At 32.0% G+C, this 24,727-nt stretch overlaps 2 protein-coding genes across 2 annotated transcripts; one reads left to right on the top strand and one right to left on the bottom strand.

Annotated features, from left to right (window-relative positions):
* LOC148614214 (small ribosomal subunit protein uS15m-like) lies at positions 1–13,983 on the bottom strand. Its single transcript, XM_088588134.1, has 7 exons — positions 13,831–13,983; positions 7,277–7,345; positions 6,680–6,755; positions 5,244–5,292; positions 3,017–3,101; positions 1,937–1,995; positions 1–483 (listed from the first exon to the last, which is right to left on the bottom strand). Exons 1-7 carry the CDS (start codon positions 13,928–13,930, stop codon positions 25–27), a joined length of 897 nt encoding a protein of 298 aa, XP_088444260.1. The 5' UTR covers positions 13,931–13,983; the 3' UTR covers positions 1–24.
* A 39-nt stretch (positions 13,984–14,022) lies between these two features.
* On the top strand, positions 14,023–17,724 carry LOC148614213 (parkin coregulated gene protein homolog). Its single transcript, XM_088588135.1, has 5 exons — positions 14,023–14,299; positions 15,143–15,292; positions 15,678–15,849; positions 16,150–16,299; positions 16,656–17,724. Exons 1-5 carry the CDS (start codon positions 14,171–14,173, stop codon positions 16,814–16,816), a joined length of 762 nt encoding a protein of 253 aa, XP_088444261.1. The 5' UTR covers positions 14,023–14,170; the 3' UTR covers positions 16,817–17,724.
* Positions 17,725–24,727: the final 7,003 nt, after the last annotated feature.

Genomic DNA, 24,727 nt, shown 5'->3' with positions numbered 1-24,727 from the left:
TTTTCAGTATTTTTTTTTATACTTTTATTTTAACTTATGATAAACTGGAGGCATTTTCGGTAAGGTCCAATCTTTGAGACTTGCAAATTTAGTTCGGACACGGTCTGGAGGACTCTCTCTCTTATACCGTATTTGTTCTACATTTTCTAAAATGTCTTCCTTATTTAAACCATGTTCTTCAATTTCTCTGTCTATCTCAGCCAAAACCTCCTGTTTATATTTAAGGTATTCCTCTTTCTCACTTTCCAGAGCCAGTTCAATTTCCTCCTCTTTTTTCTTTCTCATTTCATCTGCAATAACTTGGTTTTCATTTATTTTCTTCTGATGCTTTGAAATGTACAGTGTCTTTTTTGCTGGAATATATCTTATTTTCAATTCCTTTAATAACCAAATAAATGTCTCATAGTCCTTGATCCTGAGCTCTTTAAGATACCTCTTTCTCTTGGCAATTCTTTCCACAAGTAGAGACTTCATTCTTTTGTCCTGTAAGGAATATGATCTAATCATATACACATGTAAGTCTTAACAGAATAACCATTCTAAGAAAATCTCCCATAGAAATACAATGTCCTCTACCACACCAAAAATAATTTAATTTTAAAAAGTCCAAGGACCATAACTCTGTTATAAAACTTATCCCATCAAGAATTTAAAAATTTAAATTAATATGCCCAAACTTTTAACAAATTTTAGAGCCATTATCCCCAAGATTCTGACCACAAGTAGAGCCAATTTTCATTAGAACCTCTAGAAAAAAAGAGGAAAGTACATAAATCAGAAAGAAACTGGTGTAATTACAAAAGGAAATTTTTGCTATATTCCCTCTTAATTGAATACTAGACAGAATTTTCAACGAAGCAGCATTACAACCATTACAATGTATGTTTTTTCACACTTTGTGATTAAAGAAAGCACATCTTTTAAAAGCAAAAGAATTTAGGTATGGTTCTTTTAGGTGAAAAAGTAACTTTTTGGTTAAAACCACAAAACAAAGAAATACCCACTGTTAACCTTATGTAGCTTATCAGGATAATTTTGACATATAATGTGACCCAACTGATTTGACAGTTGCACCCTGCATTAATTATAACAGAAAGGTTTTTATTTGAGCTAGACCCTGGCATATTTTTTCTTTTGAGTTTGTGGTTAAAATATAATTATAATGCCATTTCTTTGTTTTAATAATTTATAACTTTTATTTTGTCAAAGGACAATTTATATTGTTTTAAATTTCATCTTATAATATAACAGTGTTTTCAACCGAGCCTTTTAGCATCATGATAATGTGATGCTCTCTGAACTGATTTTCCTGTAAATAATGTTAGAAATGTGATGCTATCAAAATTTCTTGTTTACCAGAATACTATAGAAATTTCCTAGGGAGAACACCGTATTATTGGGTGTTTCACCTTCAACCAAATATAATTTAATTAATTACTGACATATTTAAAGGGCTGAATTATAACATTACCTCATTAGTACTTTTCTATGAACAAAATACTAGTAAAGTTGGCCCAAGTCCTCTACTTATAAAATCTGAATTTGCAGGTTAGACTGAGGCTGTAAATTTTATTTTGTTTATACTTTAAGAGAACTAGAATAATCAAGCCCCACAATGGAATGTTAAATATCAAATAACTACATTTCAAAAATGTACCATTGATTGTCTAAGACTAGACTCAAAAACAGAACGTTTTCCTCTATTCCAAAATGGTGTCCCTGCATGTGTTAGAATTTAATAGTAAAACACAAAATTTGGTTCCAAATGAAGAAGCGATTCCAATCGATGTGTATACTGAAAACCTGAAAACCAAGAATTCAAGAATCCACCAACTTGTGTATCTTCCCTAATCCACAAAAACTGATATTCATGAATCGAAGTACTTTTACAAAATATAATGTCTATCAAAGTTATAGTGACAGTTACTATACTTACTCTCGGTCGACTCAGACAGTATGGGACCATGTTTCTTATATGCAAAGTAAATCTCACAACTGCAAAAGAAAAAAAAATTATATATACATCTACCTGCTTAGCTTAGTCAAGATAATGTAATCATATTACCAAATTTAATAAAACTTCCTTTTCTTAATGAAATCTATTTCTGGTGGAACATTTATTTTAAGGTCGAATCACATTGGATGACAACATAAATTTCAGGGTACGTAAGTTGCAATTCAACCCATGATTTTTTTATGCAAGTGCAGACATTATTCTACAGATTTTTCATAGTCATTTTCAAATTTTTTCCCGAAATTCATTACAACGGCTATATCTGTGCTGATTGAAACTTTGACATCAATGCTTCAATATTCACAGGCTCAACTAATGCATCACAGTTCAGAGTAAACTTAACATGCAACCTTTTAGTTTATAAATACAACAGTTATTCTCTTATTTAAATGTGCCTTTTCTAAATGACAAAACTAATTCACTTGGAATTTCTTATATAAGCATGGAAAACCCATCAAACTGAAACTGCATAACAATTATTACATTGGCTTCAATGAAGGGTCAACTAATTTTATGTGACATAAATTTACTAACCCTAGAAATAGAGACAAAACATTACAAGTCACAGGAAGTTCACACATGATTTAGCCATTTAACTTTTAAGAGGGAAGGTTGTAAGACCCATCAAGCAATAACTTTAAATGGTTATAAGTTTATTAAAAATCTATCAAAATATTTTGACAAACTGGAAGTTGAAGTTCAACCTAGCCAAAAACATTACACATGTTACAACCCATCAATGAAGCTGCATACATGTACCAACCATTATGAGTTACAGAGATATATGTTATAATCTGACATAAACTATTGTACACATCTGGCATGTTCATATATGTATGGCCAGCAGAAAAAAATCAACCCCTATACCATATATTTTTTCTGAGACAAGTGCCTGTGAACATACCTGATCATTTTGTCCCATTCACTTTGTATGTATCCTGCATTTGTAAAAAAAAAATGTCTATGATTTACTGATCTCTAGATATTCCAAAACAAACTTACTTTTCTTTTCTAAGTAGGCATCTGGTCCTAAAAGTTCTTCAACTGTCCTCATCATTTCATACTCTTTATGGAAAGTTCTTTGTTTCTACATTAATTGAACACAGAGATGGGTCTGATTACTTTCAATGTAATTGATTACTTTGTAAGATTAAATAAAATTAATGATTATGATGATCATGATTACATCTGATTATAATGGGGTGTTTTGTCAAATGAACATTCACTCCATACCTCTTTTATCTTAGGCCAAATGACTGCATGACAGTACATTCATCTATTTTATATAGGTGGGTAATTAATTCATATAGATTCAAAATGCATAGAAATTTAGGACTCATGTTATGATTTATGATTTCTAATAAATAGTGCAAAACACTGATCTTGAATACAACTTATATGTACTGATACAAGGATGTTCTGACATTCTAAAATCATAATGTTTTATGCTTAAGAGGAGACAACTCAAAGCTTTACTATCTCACCAACTCGTCAATCCCAAGTAACATTAAAATTCAGATTAGCATTCTCTATGACTTGCTTGCCTTATGTACTGTAAAAATTAACCCAAAAATTGATTTGTAGTAGTTTTTTTTTTTTATAATATACTGTATTTTCTAAAATACAAGAAATCAGGCATCAGCCCCACAAAACTTTGAAAATTACTGGAGTCTGAGAAATTTCTAAAATGCTTGTGATTTCATCAGTTTCAAGGACTTTGATTAGAGTTACCATGGAACTTAAGACTATTCTCAGAATATCTGCAAATAATTTAAATATAGAAACTGGTAGATTTCATAATGTAGATCGACAATATAGATATTGTAATATGTGTGAAAAACAAACTATTGAGGATGAATACCACTTTATACTAGAGTGTGAAAAATATTAGGATATTAGGAAAAAATATATTGAAGTTTATTATTGGAAAAAAACATCATGTTTTAAACTTGTGCAACTACTGTCTACACATAATGTCAAGGAACTTAGGAAAATATTGACTTGCTGATAAAATTTGTGATTCTTAGAATATTATCATTCTCCACTTATTATTATTTATTTGAAAACTAATCAATAAGTAGATGAAATGAAATGAAAACAAGATATGTGCTTACTTGTGTTTCCGTTATTGTTATTTTTTACAAAAAAGGTTAAAGTATTTTTAACATAGGTGTATGTCCTGTTGGCAATCTTCAGAAGTAATGGCGAAAAAATGATTAGAGCTATCAATTTTCCATTAAATAAAAACATTGTTTTCACAATATTTTGTAAATATCGACATTCATTGCTTCAATTGCATTACTACAAACTTATTTCATTGAATCAGCAAAATTCAGCAGAATCAAAACTGAACAAATTTGGCAGTTAATGCAGCTTCAAGTCATAATATTCAGATAAAGAGAATTAGAGGTAATTGAAAAGGGACACAATTGATGGTCCATGGTAGTTTGCTAGAAATTTTATCACTTGAAAAAAAAAGTTTGTTGAAAATTTATAAAATAAAAAATAAACTTAATTAGACCATAAAGGACAGGTCAACATGTTTTAAAATCAGGAACTATAAGAGCATAGTAATATATAAAGTCCTTGATAGAAATAAAACACCTGCATCTGGAGTAGTACTTTATTTTGCTAGACTAGAGCTAAAAACCTGCTTTATACATGCATCAGGAGTGAATCTTGTGTACATATATGTCATGAATGAAGGGGCTATTTTGAAGACAACTCGTCACTGGACATAATGCTGTCATATTTTAAAAAATTAGAAAAAAAAATTTTGGCACCCATTTTGGCTCTAATTTCTGAAAATTGGCGAAAAAAATTGGCAGCTGGCGATTTTTTTTGGCGACATAATTTTGAAAGCCAGAGCAGCCCCTGTATGTTATACATTTAATAATGTGTTATGCTAAAGACATTTGACATTGTAATGCTTGTGTATATTTATTACTTTTTTTTTTTAAATATGTATATCATAACATGCCAGTTTTAAAAGCCACTCACTTTAAATTTGATTTGTTTTTCAATTAGCTTGGGTTTCATTATAAAAAAAATAGTATTTCTTTTTTTTTCTTTTAAATCTCATTTCAAGTAATCTTATTTCCCATTTCGAGTTTACAGTTTGTCATGATCTTTTATAACATTTTGGGCTTACCTGAAAAGATTTACAATGATTTTAAGTCTTGAATTCAGAAGAAACTCAACAAGCTACCCTAAAGGTATCAAAACTTACCCCATCACAATACTCCAAACTACAAAGCTTTTTCACAACTTCATCAGCACTAAAAATAAAAAAAAGTCAGTACTATCAAGCATTATTTATATGGGTTGAGTGGTTATTATAGGTTTTTATAAGGAAAAAACTTTTTAATGAATAATATTCTTTTATATATGTATATGGTTCAACAAATACCAGATATATTTTAATGTAAATCATGTGATATAAATCATTATGGTTATGGTTTGCGGTCAGGTTTTCCATATTATGGCCTGACAACCTCAGCATGTAGCATGCCAGGGATACCCCATTCTACCATCTGGGGCAACGACCCAGTTGCTCTGTAGGCAGAGCACTATTTAGTCGCCTTTTACTACAAGGTTGGCGCTGCTGCAGGCCTATTCTTTTGACACCCAGACCTGCATGGGGTTATGAAAGAGTAATCAAGGGAACCAAGGTTATAGCGGTAAAAAAAAGAATGTAATCCAGGGACAAAAACCCGACATGGAAAACAGACATACACAACAAAGAACATACAGTAACTAAAATCATACATACAAAGTAACAAAAGCAAATGAGCAACTCAGACTCCACTAAAAACTGGGAGCATGGACCAGGTGCACCAGTAAGGTAAGCGTCCTCTGCTTTTCTAGAAACACCCGCCAAGTTGCTCATAAAAAGTCAAGTCCGGGGTAGACAAACGAGGAAAGGAAAACTATGACCAGTTGAATAAATCAGTTTTCATGGTGCAGATGGATACACCATAATGATCCACGAGTTCATGATCACGACCATAGAACTTCTGTAGTGATGAAAGGAAGAAAACAATAAAATGTGCTTCTTATCCTATCAATTATGCAAGTCACATCTAGTTTCCATATGTTGGCCAAGTTAACAAATAAGATGATATTTTGTTCATCATTACGAACATGTCTACTATCTGGTATCAAAATATAATCATTGACAATAGGAATAAAAAAAAATATAAATTTATTTTATGTGACAATGGGTGGGTAGATTTTAAATTGTACTTTAAGAATATAACCCCCCCACCCAAATTTAATTAAAATTAGAGCTATCAATTGTTCCATTCATTCACTGCATGTAAGATCTAACAACACTCTATTCTTCTTTCTGTTCAGATGATCTCTTTGATTAGCCAATCAGAATTCATCTTTCAGGGTTTTTTGAAGCATTATGCAAAGGGGAAAACCAAGGATTCTGAAAATGGCATCAGAGCAGAAAGTAGAATGAAGTGTTATTAGATCCTACATGTACATGCACTGACTGAATGGAACAACTGATAGGTCTAATTTTAATTACATTGATAACCATCCCCTCCCCAAAAAAAACACACACACACACACACAGAAATTCCTAAGTGAAATGCGTAAAACATGTACATTTATTTCTTTTAAAAAAAGTCATTATTTAAGTAAGAACAAACATACTCTTGGACTCCATCAACATCTTTGAATGGAAAAAACAACTCCTTTCCATCTATCTTTGGTTTAGGTATCAAATCACCTGTAAAGAAATCATAGACTTGCTGAAAAACGTCACATTTTCTTAGAAAGCTTATATTTTTTTTAGTTTGGAAAATTAAAATAATAAATAAGGGATACTAAAATTTGTTTAACACAGTAAAGCAATAGGAAAAGATTTTCATAATATTGCCCAGTCTACATGTGTCCGTCAAAAACCATGCAGATCATTGGCACTGAAGTGTATCAACTTTTAACATTCTCTCAAACACAACTTAAATTTGAAGCCAAATGTAGAAACTTGGCTTTTTGGGACACACCTTGATAATACATGTATAAGCTTTGAGTTATAAGCCTAAATTCCAACAGGAAAATCTAAATTAGAGACTATATTACCTATGTCACATTAAATGTGTGCAAATGATTGATACATAATATCCTTAGATGGTTTGGGAAATAGTGTAGAACATGTGGTGTAAATAATCAAATAAAATAATTTGCATGTAAAAACAAACACTTCTGTATCACATGCTGTATCTATTGGCTTACTCTTTAATTATATACCTGAGAAGTCAAAATTAATTGTTTGTTTAGGTCTTCCATAATATCTCACAAGTGGTAAACTAAGAAACCCTGAAAAGTCAAATGAAATAAGTGTTACACATACTACAAAATGGTAACCATAACTAATATTTGTAACTACTTATCAAATTGCTATTTTAAATAGATCTAACTGGATATAAAGTTGGATGAATCCAAATACTTTCAGATAGCACATAACTAACAGGCATAGCACAGCTCACGGTGCATTAGCATATGGCAAAGTGTTAAATTGAAAAAAAAAAAAAAAGCAAAGCACAATGCTAAACAGACCTTAAGAAGGTAGACCTAGGATAAGGGACACAACTCAATGGAACGTTTGTATTCAGTATTTTACGTCAATCTTATATAAGCATCAAAGTAACTTGGACTGGTTTTATTCTGTATCAAATGAAAGCTTGATAGGCTTTGGTGACACTGAATATAATACAAACATATCACTGATTTTAAGAGTTATGTCCCTTACCCAAAGTCTACCTCCTTAAATTCAGAAGAACACATATATTTACAAATATTATTGCATTACTGTTTCAGATATTGTGAGAACTGCAATTGTAGTAGAAGCAGAAATCAGACAGGAAAAAAAGACAAAATCAACTGAATACTGACACTGTTGATTCAGTTAATAACCTGGTTCTTTTCTATAAGTGGAAATATTAGTCACCATGTAATCAAGTAGCAATTACCAGTATGAATAATAATTAGTATATTTGAAATTATCAGATGCATGTCTGGTTCTACAAAGGTGTCCCATTTCACAAACATGTCCGATAATCTTGTGACGCCAATTCACAATGCTGGCTAAAATAATGACTGTAATGTCCATGCACAGTCAAAACTGAAGCAAACAAACTGTGTCTACTTAAACCCTCATTTTGTTTTATATGTCATATTTTGACCATACCAACACTTAAAATGTCCATTTAAAACACAATTTGTCGAACTCAACACAAAATATGTGTTGTAGTAGACAATCTTAAAACATCAAAGGAAATGTAGTGTTGAGTAGGACACAAAATGTCTAATACAACGTTTTGTTGTGTTGAGGTTGACACGTTTTGTCTACCTCAATGCAAAAATTGTTAATGTAGACATTTTATGTCTAAATCAACCAAAAAAGCATTGACGTAGACATTTTTTAAACCAACTCAACAAAAAAACTGTTGACATAGTCAAAAAATTTCTACCATAACATTTTATTATGTTTAGATTAACAAAAAATGACTAATGTAACACTTTTTACTGTTTTGGTAGACAAAATGTTATTTTCATAAACAGAAAAAGTGTTGAATGAGACATTTTGTGTCTGTATCAGTCAAAAAAACGACTGCGGGTGGTCATATCAGTCACTATTTGGTCCAGTAGTGTCAAGTCTTGAAAATGCAAGATAAATATAAAGATGATGGAATGTTCCTGGCATCACTAAACTTTGTACCTTCGTCATGAACAATAGATTCCATTGCCTGTCTGAACACCTGATATTGTTTACTTGTAGATTAATTATCACAACAATGAAGTCGACCTTTGTGGTAATGTGACATATTATTGGGTACATTTGTAGAACATCTACTCCCAAATAATTTCTTTAGAAGATTAGCTATGCACTTCATTAACAAATTTAATTGAGGAATGTATTTTTTTGCTCACCTGCCCAAAGGCCATGTGAACTATTGCCATCAATTGGCGTCCATCGTCGTTAACAATTATACAAAACTCTTCTCCTCTAAAACTACTTGACTAATTAGAACCAAACTTGGTATGAATGTTCCTTGGGGTATCCTGCATAGAATTGATGTGGGAATTTTTGATTCGCCAAAAAACATGGCCACCATTACTAAAAATAAAACATAGGGGTCAGAAAGTAGTTTTTCACATATATCTCCTAAACCATTAGGTTTAGCTGAATTCTGACATGGGTAAAAGTGTTCTGCATGATGAGATCTATCTCTGGTCAAAAATTTGGTTTTAATCTGTTAAGCCATGTTAGAGTTATTGCCCTTTTTCAACGATTTTTGCTATTTTTAATGTTATTTCTTTCAAAAATCTTCTCTGACACTACTTGACCAATTGAAACCAAACTTGTTATGAATGTTCCTTGGGGTATCCTGCATAGAATTGATGTGGGGATTTTTGATTCGTCAAAAAAACATGGCTGCCATTACTAAAATCAGAACATAGGGTCAGACAGTAGTTTTTTTAAAGATACCTCCAAAACCGTTCTTCAAATTCTTTCAATAGCTGAAATGATCCGTATTATTAGGACTACAAAAGTCTTCAGACTCCTTGTAAGAGTTATTGCTTTTGAAAGGGGAAAAATGACTTTTTTTTAAATAGTTTTCAGTCAATATCTTGACAACTATGATAAATTAAAAGAAACTTTCAATTGTTGAAAAGATCTTGTGATAGTCCTACCAAAGACTTCTTGAGTCAAAATTGTTGGACAACTTCTTGTTTAATTTATTGCCTTTGAAAGGCAAAATTCAACAAGGTGAGCAGTTCAGGCTCCTGGGAGCCTCTTGTTTTTCATCAAAATCAAAACACTGTGGTCGAAAAGTTGTGTATGAATTTCTATGGACTTCACAAAAACACAGTTACAAACACATGGGGTTGTTGGTAATGTGTTGCATTTCAACTATGAGATTTACTATATGTATCATATATTTTGGCAAACATTCAAAATGTATACAGAAAAAACATATTATTCAACATATTAACATATTTGAAAGATTGTTCAGGAAAACACACTATGCCACAAGTTACAACAATTAAGCAATATTAAAAAGAGAATGATGTTTGTTTGTTTGTTGGGAATTAACGTCCGAGCAGCAATATTTCAGCTATATTCAGACAATGAACATGAAATGGATGATAAAATGAACATGAAATGAAAAAAAAAGGATGGGTCACAAGGATAATAGGGTCGACAAATTTTGATTGCCACTGGAAAAAGGGGGGATGGGTAAGGTCGGGCAATTTAGCCTCCTGTGGCGGAGCGCACAGATTCCTACTCCTATCGAATACCACAGCAGGGTTCTTTAACGTGCGAGGAACGTGGCATCTTTCCCAACACAGTGCACCACTATGGTTTGCGGTCAGGTTTTCCGTATTATAGCCTGACAACCCCAGCATGTAACACGCCAGGGGTACCCCATTCCATCACCTGGGGCACACATCCCAGTTGCTCTGTGGCTAGGTTTCTGAGCACTATTTAGTCGCCTTATACGACAAGCTTAGCGCTGCTGCAGGCCTATTCTTCTAACACCCGGACCTGCACGGGGCATGAATATTAGAAAAAATCCAGCTGATCAATCAAAATAAACAAATTGACAAAAATTTTAAAAATTGAGGAAGGCATTTCAAAATCAGGATTTTTTTCGCATCAGTTTCTAGTATTCTAGTTTCTATGGATTTTGAACATATCTGTTCTTCAAATTGTTAATATTAGACTAGTAAATATCTGATAAAAAATAAAAATCCTCCCAACCGCTCAATAATTTTTGTGATGGTTGGATGAGAATCTACTATTTAAGTCTACTTGGCCTCATTTACAATCCTACTTTACTGAGACAGAGAAAATTAAATACAACAGGACCAATGAACATGTCTAGTAAAAATGCCTTCATTTTTGTAAAAAATATTAGGTTTTTCAGTTGCCTGGTCCGGTAATCTCTCAACCAATTTCGCATACACTGTTCAAATGTTTTGTAGGATTGATTATGCCTTGAATTTTATACTGCACTTTGAAATGAAATTCTAAACAAAATATTTATTTCTGTCTGTAGGTGCATTCCATTCTTTACCGGTTAGTGGTTTTTGTCACCAATTCTACATAATGGATATAATCTATGTTATCTTGGTATATTATTCAATCTGCAATTAAGATCGGGAGTTTGTAGTTTATTGTTCTCAATATATCCAGGGTAATCAAGTCTTTCTTTGGCAGTACATTAAAATAATTTTTGAACTTAAGGTCTGCTTAAATTGGTCTTCTCATATTTGTTTACTCACAAGTCTTTCTAGTCTTTCTTTGGCAGTACATTAAAATAATTTTTGACCAGGTCTGCTTAAATTGGTCTTCTCATATTTGTTTACTCACATTCTAAATGGTATCTGTTGTGATTTGATACTACCATAAATATGAAAGACTACAATTATCTTAAATATTTTTGGTCATATTCAACCAGAGTGATCTAAAGGTTATTTCTTGAATCAACAAATATTTGAATATAACAGCTGGTTCATTGTCTTTACCAACTAAGAGTTTTGAGAAGTATGACACTAATCTTGATCTTAAATACATGTATTTCAAAAATCAAGTTTTTGTTTGTCAGTCTTAACACTAATCCAATAGAAGACTGAGAAATCACTTGGTCTTTATTCCAATTACATGTATTATCATTCAAATATTCCAATATGAAAAATTTATGAAAAATAACTTTAACAAATATGACAGTTATATAATTAATTGATTTCTAATTAAATCAGTTCATGATTTAATTTCAATTTTCATTTAATTGTTAATTAAATGGTGTTAATAACAAGAATAAAGTATCAGTAATAAATTAATTAAAACAAATATCAAGATTATATTATGAGAACTAAAAACAAGACTTGTGAATTTCACATAAGTCTTTGAAGGTAATTAAAACATTTTACAACTTGCACAATGTCTAGATAAATTTCTAGCTTATTCTGAGGAGCTTGGTGTATAAAAAGTAATGTAAAATTTTAATCCATTTTAGATCTAAAATATAAACAAAACATTTTTTTTAAGCTTCTAACACTGTTTAAAGGTTGAAACATATGTAATTGTTTTATAGCCATAACAATTTGTTTATCTACATCAAAATATTAAGATCCACTACATTACTGGTGGCTACAAGTCAGGAAAATTCCACTTGCCATTAGATTTCGCTAAAATTGTGCATGATAAAAAAGTTTCCAGTTCAAAATTACCAATCATATAAATACAGCAAACTTTGGTATGTTGTACACGTGTTTCAAGAAAAATGATGAAACATTACTAGTAATACTTAAGTATTAACAAGACAACTAGAAAATAGATTTTTATGTTCTGACTTTGGATCAGCTTTTTAAATTTATAAAATGAACTAACAGAAAGTTAGTTGGAGTGAATTTTGTTGAACAACTGACTGTGGGAAAAAACTGTATCTGAAATAATTTTATTTAATTGGAACTACTCAGAGATTTAAAAAAAAAAAAAAAGCTACTTCTGTTGTAGAGATAGTGATACAACTCTGCATTCTACGACAAACCCCAAATGGTTCGACAATTTTACAAATAAATGAAATGTCATATCATTATAATCTCTAAGCTTATGTTGTCTTTTATCATCTGTACCAACTATAAATAAAGTTTCCATATTCCTACATTTGGTTAAATGTAGTTCTATAACAAAAAAAACCACACATTTTATGTTTATCTTTCATGTTTTCATTGGATATTTTCATTTTTTGTTTATAGTCAAAATGCGAGGTTTTATCATTGGACCTTAATTTCAAGGTGTAAAAATCAACCTTAAATTCAGACACATTAAGAATATCTTTCAACAAAACTATATAATTATAAGAAAAAGAAGTCAAATTTATCCCAACAAACCTTGTTTTGAAGATAATATTCCCGAATTAAAACACAAAGTCATCTGGCCTAGAAGCTGACATCTTGTTATGTTACGGTTGACTGCACTTGCAGATTCATATGGTGGAACGAATTTTTATCATTTAAAGGTTAAAAGTTTTTTTTTCATTCCAAAGGCAATGATCACAAAAAATTATGAAAACCTTCATTTTTTAATTTTATTATACTACTTTCATACTCACCACATGATTTTCAAATATATTTTATCTTTGACAAAATGATGTGTGAATAAATTTCGTTGCGCCATTAAAAATCCTAAATATTTGCTGATCACTATTTGTAAATGTGCTTCTCGGGATTTATCGATTCTGGTGTTTATGGAATCTTACATGTGTTGATTTAAAAGCAAATTTGGATGTTTTTAATGGAATTTCTGCATCTGGTAAGAAATTTATTTTACAGCCACGTCTTTTAACTTTGTACTTCAATCATTCTTAAATATTTTTATTTGATATTACGTTATATCTAGACAAAAACATCTTGCAGGTCAATTTGCCGGAACGTTACTTCCACAAAATAGCGTCCAATGATAAAACCTCGCATTTTGACTATAAACAAAAATTGAAAATATCCAATGAAAACATGAAAGATAAACATAAAATATGTGGTTTTGTTATAGAACTATATCATTAAGTGTATGGCCATGGGTAGTTAAATATATTCAGTGTATAAAATAGTTAAAACAACATTTTTGTTCAATTTTTTTCTGTGTAATGTATCTTACTCATGATCTCCACTAGGCTCAAGTCCCTGTGGTACTGTCAATAACATACATACACATTTGTATATGTAGTGATGATGTACATTCTCAATATCATTGCATAGATAACATGTAAAACTTTGGGAACAAATAGGGATACCTGTGTCAGCTGTTTTAGGATTTATCATATTTGAAATTGAACGGAGTTCAAGTCCTTTAATATGCCTGCAAAGACTTGAAATTGCTCTAGCTGAGAGCATTTTCGGTTGATTTTTATTTGGAGGTACCAGAAGTTATCAATACGCTTGCGCAACCAAAAAGGAAACGGAAGTACCTTATTCACCTTGACAACCACTCCACAAACCTATTCATCCGGGCTGTGTTTATAGTTGCCTGACTACGACGTTGTCGAAACCACCATATTACCGTTCACCTGTTTGTTTTCATTTCACAGAGTGCACTAGAAGCGCCAGACGGCGTCAAAAAAGTGAAAAAGGAAAATGTCAAAAACAGTTATTGAAATGCGGCCTGCCGATAACAAAAAATCCATGGGACACGGGAAGCTGGCGAGTGTTACAATGAAAGATAGTGTCGCATTTTCAACAAAGTCTTACATGAAGAATGCCAAGGTAATCTTTGTCATTTCAACATACTTCGATGAAAAATGCACTCGAACTTTTAGTTCTTATTAATCTCGTTCATCAGTCATGTGAAACGTGTTGCACTTGACAATGATTATAGTTTATAAATTATAGATTTTATCATGCAGACATGACACTATTTTCTAAGATAACATCAATTCCTTGTTGGAATTTGACCCTCACGTGATTGCTGGTATATTTGAAGATTCCCCTTAATCTGTTAATATTCTTCATAATCTTAAAGTTGTATTGGCTATTTCTAAATGTGGTTTGAATAATGACCATTATATCTATGTCTGTATATATGGATTGTATGTTATTATATCCTCACTGCCCTTCAAGAATATACTAGTAATATTAGACCATTTATTAGCTGTTCGTCTTAGTAGTTCTTCAAGACTATTAGACTAATACAGTGTTTTTGCCAGGATTTCAAAACCTTTAGTCACTTTTGCGGATTTTGTACAAACACATAAACATTTTGACTAAGATGGGTCAAAATCCAGGAAAAAGCTTTAATCACTTGAGAATGTGATTAGTCAATGACTAAAATGACTAAGCCTAGAAAAATCACTGCTAATAGTAGAACAAAGTTACAGTTTGGATTTGAGTAAAGAGTAAAATATGTTGTCATGAACTCAATCAACATAACAAATTGAAGAAAAACTATGTACAAGTGGAACAATTTACTTTTGTTTTGTCCACATTTGCATATTACAGCTTATTTGAATGACATGGTTGTATGATATGGTTATACTCTCAGTAGATTGAAGAAAATCTGAACTTTTTTGTGGATTGGCTTTATATTTCACATTTTCTTTTCTTTTGTAGTCATCAGAAGAACAAGTTGGAAAACCTCAAAAAGCAGGTGCCTTTGTATCCAGACCAGCTCGTCCAACAGCATTCAGAAAGTTTTATGAAAGAGGAGATTTCCCAATAGCACTTGAACATGATACAAAAGGAAACAAAATTGCATGGAAGGTGTGTAATTGAAAGAATGTTTTTGCACTGTTCACAACAAAAAATTGTTCAAAGAATAAAAAAGCTTTTGTGATCATGAATCAACATATTTATTCAGAACATTTTTAAGAGTTCAGTTAAAAGCATATATACACTGTATTACTTGGAATGTCAGTTGTCTTATTTTGAGACTATGTGTTTGACATATTCTTTACTAATTAATAAAAAGAAACTTTTACATGTCACACTTTTTAACACAGTATCTTTCCTAAGAACAGAACAGTATACCCGGTACTCAGTTATTTCATTTTTTTTTATTTTTTTTTTTTATGTTAAATAAATATATTGCAAGTTGTTAATTGACAATTAACCCTGTTTGAGTGACAGTATTTCTTATCTGTTTTAGGTTGAGATTGAAAAATTAGATTACCACCATTACCTTCCATTATTTTTTGATGGTTTGTGTGAAACAGAACACCCATATGAATTCTTTGCCAGGCAAGGAGTTCATGACATGCTGGAGCATGGAGGTTCAAAAATACTGCCAGTTATTCCTCAGTTAATCATTCCAATTAAAAGTAAGCATTGTTTGCTTTCAATTTTCCATTTGATAATAACAATAGGGTTTTTTGTAGCTAAACCACTAGTTTCCAAAGAGGATTTTATGTTTTTTTTAAATGTTTTACTTAATCATGTTATCAAGATTTTACTAGTCTATTTATTTCTTGTGACCTGAATGTTTTAAGGTAATCAGTGCATCTCATATGATATAGATCTTACAATCTAGAACACTGATATGTTACATTTTGTTTTGTGGACACAAGTATCAGTGTATCTTTATCAATGAACGCATGTACATTTATAATTTTTTCTTTCAGATGCCCTGAACATGAGACACCCAACAGTGATGTGCACAACACTGAAGGTGTTACAACATTTAGTTATTTCAGCAGACATGGTTGGCGAAGCTTTAGTGCCTTACTACAGACAAATCCTGCCAATTCTTAACATTTTCAAAAACAAAAACTGTAAGTTTTATACCGTCTGTACCTTGATGTCATATTTGGTATTCATTAACATATAGATGATACAGTAGAAAAACCACTATACATTCTTTGCTTTGTTACAATAGCATAGAACTGTATACTACTTATTTCAACTATTAACCAAATTTAAGAAGTAGGTTATCTTGAAATTCAACATGCAACCGAACAAAGAAGCAAACATTCTTCAAATGTATTTGCCAATTAAACAAATTCTGATACTACATGGCAAGTTGAAGTTCAAAGCCTTTTCTTCACATATTCTCATAAAAAAAATCTAGAATCTGAAAAAAATTATTTAAGATTAAAAGTTTCTGACTGATAAATATTTTTTTAAATAGTGAATATTGGTGATGGAATTGACTACAACCAACAGAAAAGAGAAAACATAGGTGATTTAATAGAGGAAACATTAGAAGCTTTTGAGAGACATGGCGGTGAAGACGCATTTATCAATATCAAATATATGGTTCCCACATATGAAAGTTGTATGTTAAACTAGATGTGACAATCTTCAGGAGTTATATATTGATCTGGGGGTAGAAACAAGATTATCAGGATTTTAACTTCAGAAAACGTGTTCTAAAATACAGACTTTTGTAAAATCATTCAGTCAATAGACTGAAAACTTGGATACTTCAGAGGAGCAGTATAGTACTATTTAAATTGCCCTACATGTATTTCTATATAGATTTTCAAAGTTGGTATTACACAATGCAGTTTTCCACTTTGTGTATGTAATTCTGATACACTCTTAAAGCCAATTTTCTTTCGATTTTAGTTTTCGTATTGACATTACTGGTAAGCATTTTATTCAGATCTGATGGAAGACTGTATCACATAAATCCAGCTTCAGGATTCATCATTTGAAAAGTATCCATTTCACTTCATTGTTCATCATTCTATCATTTGTTAGTGCATTGTCCTGTAACAAAAGCTGATTGTGATATTATGTTTTTTTTAATCTTATTGTATATAAAGACTTACTGTCTTACAGATTAAAGTTATTTGTCTGTTCTTTATAGTCAACTTACTTTTCTCCTAGATTTAAAAGTATAGATCATATGCATTTTCCATTATGTATTTTATGCATAATGCTTTTGAGTTGCCTACTTTTTCATTATTTAAAGATTATCCCTTTTCATTAGTACATTACCTCCTGTAAAAAGTGTACTATTGGACTGTTCTCTTTATTTTCCTGAATAGCATATGTTTTAGTTAATTCACACAATTCTGAGTTATGATTTAAGTTTTTTACCACCTGAAAGAATGTGATACATGAATGGAAGATAATCCATTATTATCCTTAACCTCACCTTGATGGTTGATACAACATGTAAGAAACACTAGGTTTCCTCATTTTTGTTATGTATGATAAAGAATTAAATAAATACTTTTTTTATGTTTGAAGTTTGTGTCAACTGCCATTTAGGACATTAATATGATAAATCAATAATTATGTCTATACATTTTTGTCAGTTTGAGGAAAAATAAATATAATTAATTGAAATTTAAAAAAAAAACATGAAAAATAAGCAGATGTGATGGTTTAATGCAAAAATAAAAGGCAAGCTGAAAATTTCCTTCATACTCATGTAAATCATGTTATGTAAATAGTGGATTTGTTTAAATTTGGAAAAAAAATCAATATTCAATAAAACATAACACAAAAAAACAAACAATGTACATGTATTTACCGAAAACATTCAAAAGGGAATACTAATGTGTGAATTCACACTTGTCAATTAGCTCCTCTTGACCCTAGAATTGGATTCTGTGACATCAGAAAAACAATGCAATTAAGCATTGGGATGTTAAAAGGAGATTTAAGTTTAAAAGCAATCTGAAAATATATGACATCCACAAGTGTGAATATTCATTTTGATTTACGTTTGAAACACAAAGAATAAAATAAAACAGTTACAGTACATGAAAAAGTACTTACTCATGAAAGACGTTTTCCCCTATTTAATAAATAGTCATCGATTCCTTATGCAAAACAGTTTGGGACTTATACAGACCATAAACATATTGCACACACCTGTAAATGTTTACATGTGTATAACAAAATAAGCATTAGTTTTGACAAAATTAACTGGTAGATATACAAATTACAATTTGCACACTTCTGTAAATGTTAATATGTGTATAACAAAATAAGCATCAGTTTTGACAAAATGAACTGGTAGATATGCAAATTACAATTGAAATCATTGGAAATTCTGAAACCATATAAAAAGTAGAGAAACTGTATTGCACCAAATTACTTACCCTCTTCGTGCCCATCAGCACATAAGGCCTCAACCAGTCGACGCCACAAACGCCTGTCATGAGCTGTCTTCTCTCTTTCCCTCCAGGTCTTCCCTATATCTTTTATCTGTTCTACCATCCTACGCCATATCTCTTTTGGTTGTCCTCTTTTTTGCTTCCCGTCAGGTGTCCATCTTAGTGGAATCTTGGTGATATCTTCTCCTCCCTTTCGCAATTAAAACATGCCCAATCCAACGCCACCTCCTTTTTATCTCTTTCTCCATGCATAACTGCTTGGTCTTAAGCTATAAGTCTTTATTTGATATCTTTTTAGGCCAATAAATTTTACACATTTTTCGGAGGCAGGTGTTGTGGAATGAGAAGAGTTTTTTTCATATCTGTTTGTATCTTTCTCCAGCATTAAACCCCATTTGTAACACAGACTGCACATTACTGTTGTGCATTTTCAGCTAATTGGTGTTCATACTGATCGATTCACTTCTCCATATAGATTGCAGTTGGCAGAATGCATTTCCAGTCTTACTTATTCTGGCTCTGATGTCTTTCGCCGTCCCATTGGAGTTACTTAACATTCTGTCTAGATATTTGAAGCCCCAACCTCTTCTATGATGTTATTTTCTAGTTTGACTGGTTAATATGTATTACTGCTTACAGCCATTACTTTGGTCTTCTTTTCGTTGATATTCAAGCCTATACATTTTTGTACTTTGTGCTACTTCACTTAATTTTGTTGTTTTACTCTACATGTTGTTCACATTATTCGACAGAAGGCAGATGTCATTAGCAAAGACTAAGTCTTCTAAGAAGGAGTTCATGGTCAATCTGATGCCTGTGTTTTTATTTCATAGTGTTCACATACACACACAAGTCTGTTGCAGAGATGAATATGAGAGAAGATATGATGCATCCTTGTCGTACTCCAGATGTCATACTCCAGATGTCAACAGGAACCAATCTGACTGTTGATCTTTATGTAATACACAGCAGTCATAGTCGTTGTAGAAAGCTTGTATTAAGACAACTATTTTTATGATAATCAATATACTCTTAGGATGACCCACAAACAGTCTCTTCTGATACTATCTAAGGCTTTTCGGAAGTCTATAAAATTTAGAATTAGTTTCGTGTGCTACTTAAGACTTTGCTCTAGCCCCGTGCAGGTCCGGGTGTTAAAAGAATAGGCCTGCAGCAGCGCTAAGCTTGTCGTATAAGGCGACTAAATAGTGCTCAGAAACCTAGCCGGGGGCTAGGCGCTCTGCCCACAGAGCAACTGGGATGTGTGCCCCAGGTGGTGGAATGGGGTACCCCTGGCGTGTTACATGCTGGGGTTGTCGGGCTATAATACGGAAAACCTGACCGCAAACCATAGTGGTGCACCGTGTTGGGAAAGATGCCACGTTCCTCGCACGTTAAAGAACCCTGCTGTGGTATTCGATAGGAGTAGAAACCTTTGCGCTCCGCCACAGGAGGCTAAATTGCCCGACCTTACCCACTTCCCCTTGTTCCAGTGGCAATCAAAATTTGTCGACCCTATTATCCTTGTGACCCATCCTTTTTTTTCATTTCATGTTCATTTTATCATCCATTTCATGTTCATTGTCTGAATATAGCTGAAATATTGCTGCTCGGACGTTAAACCCCAACAAACAAACAAACGAACAAAGACTTTGCTCTATAATGTTACGGATGGTAAAAATATGGTCAATACATCCTCTGCCTGCTCTTTCCTCAGCAGATCATCTATTGCATCATCTATTTTATTTAATAGGACTCTTAACAGCACTTTGCTGGGTACTGAAAATAAGGTTATATACCCCGCAAATTAAATCTCCTGATTTGGGTAGCTTTATAGTGAGCATTTTCGCACAGTCATTAGGAATTGTATCATATTTCCATGGCCAGATGTGCTGAAATATGTTGTAAAATACGTCAGTGCTGGTTTCCAGATCTACTTTCAGCTTTTCTGATGTTTTAGCGTCCAAGCCAGGTGATTTCCCATTTTATAACTTGAGTATTGCCTTTCTGATCTCTTGCCTCGATACTTCTTCAATGATTATATTGAATTCTTCTCCAATTTGTTCTGTATTGAGAATATCATCCTAATGATCAATATTTTGAATTTCCTTAAGGTGTTCAGACCATCGTTAAAGGCGCTGTTTCTATGATGTTAAAACTCTACTATTCTTAAACTTGCATAGCTTGCTGGTGTTGGTTTGTTTGCACTACTTGTTTTTTGTGATCTTATATACTGTACTACGATGTCCCCTTGAGGCTGATGTTTCTGCCTCCTTGACTTGTGTTTCAAGATACATTTCTTACCTTCCTTAGCTTTTTGTTGAACTTCTTTATCTTTGGCGGAGTATTCTTTCTGTAAGTCAGTTTTAATTCTCTCAGATTCCGCGTTGTTTAGCTTTTTTCTTAATGTCTTTTACTTTCTTGAATGCCAGGTGTTGTCGCTTTTCCATTGCTTTCTCTCACGTTTCCTGTAACCACGTACGTTATTAGAGGTGTCTGTAAATAGTTTTAATATCATTCCATTCCCGTTCTATGCTTTCCATTGTATCAATCTCTGAATCATGAAAGTTGTCTAAAACTCGAAATCTATTCATTAACTCTATTTTAAATTTATTTTGTACCTCAGGTTGTTTCAGCTTGCCTATATCAAACATTTTTCTCTTACTTATTACTTTCTTTATAGCCTTTCATAATTTAAGGTTGATTTGTCCAATAATTAGATGGTGGTCACGAGCACAATCTGCTCCCCTTATTACTCTTACATCGAACATTGAGTTCTTCCGACATGCAATTATCATCAAGAAATCTATCTGGTTTTTGTCCCGACCATTGGGAGAGTTCCATGTGATCTTGTGTATAACTTTGTGCTGAAACAGAATACCTTCGATGATAATATCATTGACACGACTAAAATCTGTTACCTATTAATGTTTCTTTCCCTTGCTGTCATTACCGACTTCAGCTTTAAAAAAATCTCCAAGGACTACAAGAATGTCATGCCGTGGTGTTTTACTCACAGTGCTTTAAATTCTTTTAAAAAATGCACCAAATAAGCATCAGTTAAGGTAAAATGGTCGAACTAAGATTATTCAAGATATGACTGCTTAGACAAGGCCAACTAAAATGTTTTTGGTTCTCAGGGTCTTCCTCAGCTTTTTTAGAGTTAAATTTATAAAAGAAAGAGCTTCTCTCGTCATTTTATCTGGGTATATAAACAATGTAACGGACTTCTTTTGGGAGCAATTAAATGCCTTCTAATTTTTTCTCACTTACCAAAACATGTATGATATATGCAAAAAGTAAAGGTTGAGATATATTACCCATTTAAAAGTAATCTACATTTCTAATTTTAATTGTATTACCAGGTATACAACTCTTAACTTTTTTCTGTGTTTGAAAAATTACCATTATTAATAGGCAGAAAAAACGTGAATTGATGAAAAAGTTTAAAATATTCTTAATTGGATTGAATTTTCATGATGACTTTTTTTTTAAAGACTTTCTCACAGGTTTTAGCTAATATCTTGAAAATAAAAAAAAAAAGATATTAACAATTGATAAAATCACTCTTTTGATAGAGTTATTGCCCTTGATATTATAACAATTTCATTTTTTTAACCAGATCATATCACAAATGCATCCTTCTCAAAGTTGAATGTTGGTTTTGGATTATCTGCAACGATAAAAGATAAATAAATTTCATAAAAAAAGCACTAAATGTCATTGAAAAAAGGTATGTAACTCTTTACTTCGAGCAAAATTATGTTGCTTTGTTAGTGAATTTAGCCATCCATTATCGATTCAAAATAAACTTCAAACTTTTTGACATATGATACATACATTACATTGGAACGAAGCATTGAGTTGGATGCGGTTTACCATGCGCCAACTGTATGACTATTACATGGACTGCCTCAAAGCTTTACAACACAAGAGAAGAATTTTTTTGGGGTAGAACTTTTGGAAAATCAAGATTTCAAGGAAAAACTCCCAAATTCCAGGTTTGTCTATGAATCTGCGGCTGGGAGTCATTTTCCTAAAATATTTTAGTGAAACATATCTTGACAATAATTAAAAAAAGGGAGATACTACTACCCTTACTTTACTGAAATGGTAAGGTGATGGCAAACACACCGTAAATGCTAGTATGCAGCGAACAATTTTGATTGCCATATATGTTTGCAGTTTGTTCGCGGCTTGTGTACGAAATTCTGCAAACATTGCGGCTTTTATATGGTTTGTAAACGACGAGTTCGCTATAACTCATATTCATCATTCATGTTTGTGATAACTTTGCCAGAAACTTGGTTGATGTTCTGTTTGCCAAAGTGTAAAAAATTCTGGGAATATTCACTGAATGATAGCCAGAACATTCAAATGCTCAGTATTATTATAAATTTTAATCACAGTGGGAAACATTGCAGTTATCATTCTGTGTATTTTCATTTGTTGTTTTGTCTTATTTATTGGCTACAGAGTGTCTGCATGCATAGTACTGATAGTATAATTGAGTTGTTATGCAGATACATGCATGTATCAAACTTACATCTTAAGTTTAAAAAGTGTTTTGACAAAGAAAGGACAGAAATATAAGGCTACATTTATCAATTACCCGAGAACTGAGTATATGCATGAATACTCTGTACCTATGATGTGATTTGTCATAACTTGCTAATAATGGTAAAAACCGATGAATTTTAGACTTGTTTTGGGAACAAAATTTAAATTAAAAAAATGCTGGACCCAAGTGCCTTGCAATTAAATAACCTATACATTAGACAGTGTTCGCTGCCAAATGGCAATAAACCTAAATTGCATGGTAAGTTGATTGCATCAATTCATGGCGGATATACTTGTATGCAGCAAGTTTTCGGTAAAATTGCCGTATTTTAGCAGCAAATATTCACCGGAGAACCATTTTTTGGTAAGTGTTTTTTATTAATGTAATTGATGCAGAACTTGAAAAGTAGGAGGAATGATCATGATATTTGGGGGTGGGGGTCACTATATTTGATTTCGGTTCTGCTTTAGATCAAATAATGTATGAAAACCACGTCTGAAAACCAGATTCGTTTTATTAGTTTTTCCATATAAGTGATTCTGGCCTAAAGTTTATTTAATTTCAAAAAATTTCTACATCAATGAAACGACACAAATGACTGCAAGGAAAGTAATTAAAATAGGAATTTTATAAACACCTGAAAAGTGTGCATCAAACACATATTATATTTGGTGCATCTGTTTGTGTTTTTACTACATCTTTTACCCGATATTATTGTCATTTGATTTTAGTGACTATATTTCAATAGTTCATGGATAAAAAAAATGTGTATTTGTTTACACATTCTATGGAAAATATATAGGACCATTGATTACTCATACAATATACAAACGTATAGTAGATTTTAAAAAATGTTTAATTATAAAAAAAAATATGAATGAACTTCAGTTACCAGTAACAAAACAATATAAGCCAAGAACATGCAGTCCGTCATTAGCTGTCGTTGTTTTTTTTTATGTTCACGTAATGTTATTCGTTTTTTCTATAGATTAGGGCGATTTTCGTCCTTTAAGAATAGTTTCACTGCATTTATTTTGGAGCTTTTTCCAGCTTGCTTTGTGGTATGGGTATGGCTATTACCATCAGCTTAATTGTCTTTTGGTGGCAATATACCACACCACTGTGACATCTACTATTTCGATGAACACTTGGAACAACTTGTATAAATTGGAGATGAATTGAGTCATCCAGACACTCAACTATTTGTATAGTTTCCAGTAAGTTCGTTGTAATTGTCGAATGTGGAAGACATTTTAAATAGACATCAACCTGTGGAACAACCAGATGCATCCAGTTTGTATTAGATGCCACAAGAACAAAATATTTTATAAAATTGTTAAAATATGTAACTTAGTAAATTTTGACAAAATTTTACTATATTTTGGCAATTAAAGAAAAGTAATAACGACGATCCGCTTTTATAATCCAATCCATACCGTCGTTTAAATAATTTTTCAGACTGATTATCCACTCCAGATCATCTTTCGGTATATGCTTGGTTTTTGCACGCGGATCATCACATGACTCAATGTCATATGACAACAACTCAAGTGTGAACAGATATTC

This window comes from Perna viridis, chromosome 6 (assembly GCF_037379345.1).
Source record: "Perna viridis isolate PV_CMFRI_1.1 ecotype Kerala chromosome 6, ASM3737934v1, whole genome shotgun sequence".
NCBI classification, from domain to species: domain Eukaryota; kingdom Metazoa; phylum Mollusca; class Bivalvia; order Mytilida; family Mytilidae; genus Perna; species Perna viridis.
The sequence above is the reverse complement of the archived record's forward strand: the minus strand, read 5'-3'. Positions and strand labels throughout refer to the sequence as shown.

What these genes read in the sequence shown, in the direction of transcription:
- LOC148614213 (XM_088588135.1), top strand. Translation starts at nt 14,171, where the DNA reads ATGTCAAAAACAGTTATTGAAATGCGGCCTGCCGATAACAAAAAATCC. An exon ending in GAAACAAAATTGCATGGAAG is followed by an intron (nt 15,293 to 15,677) that starts GTGTGTAATTGA and finishes TATCTGTTTTAG; the next exon opens with GTTGAGATTGAAAAATTAGA. An exon ending in GTTAATCATTCCAATTAAAA is followed by an intron (nt 15,850 to 16,149) that starts GTAAGCATTGTT and finishes TTTTTCTTTCAG; the next exon opens with ATGCCCTGAACATGAGACAC.
- LOC148614214 (XM_088588134.1), bottom strand. Translation starts at nt 13,930, where the DNA reads ATGCTCTCAGCTAGAGCAATTTCAAGTCTTTGCAGGCATATTAAAGGA. An exon ending in TGCCTACTTAGAAAAGAAAA is followed by an intron (nt 1,996 to 3,016) that starts GTAAGTTTGTTT and finishes TTTCTTTTGCAG; the next exon opens with TTGTGAGATTTACTTTGCAT. An exon ending in ACTGTCTGAGTCGACCGAGA is followed by an intron (nt 484 to 1,936) that starts GTAAGTATAGTA and finishes TATTCCTTACAG; the next exon opens with GACAAAAGAATGAAGTCTCT.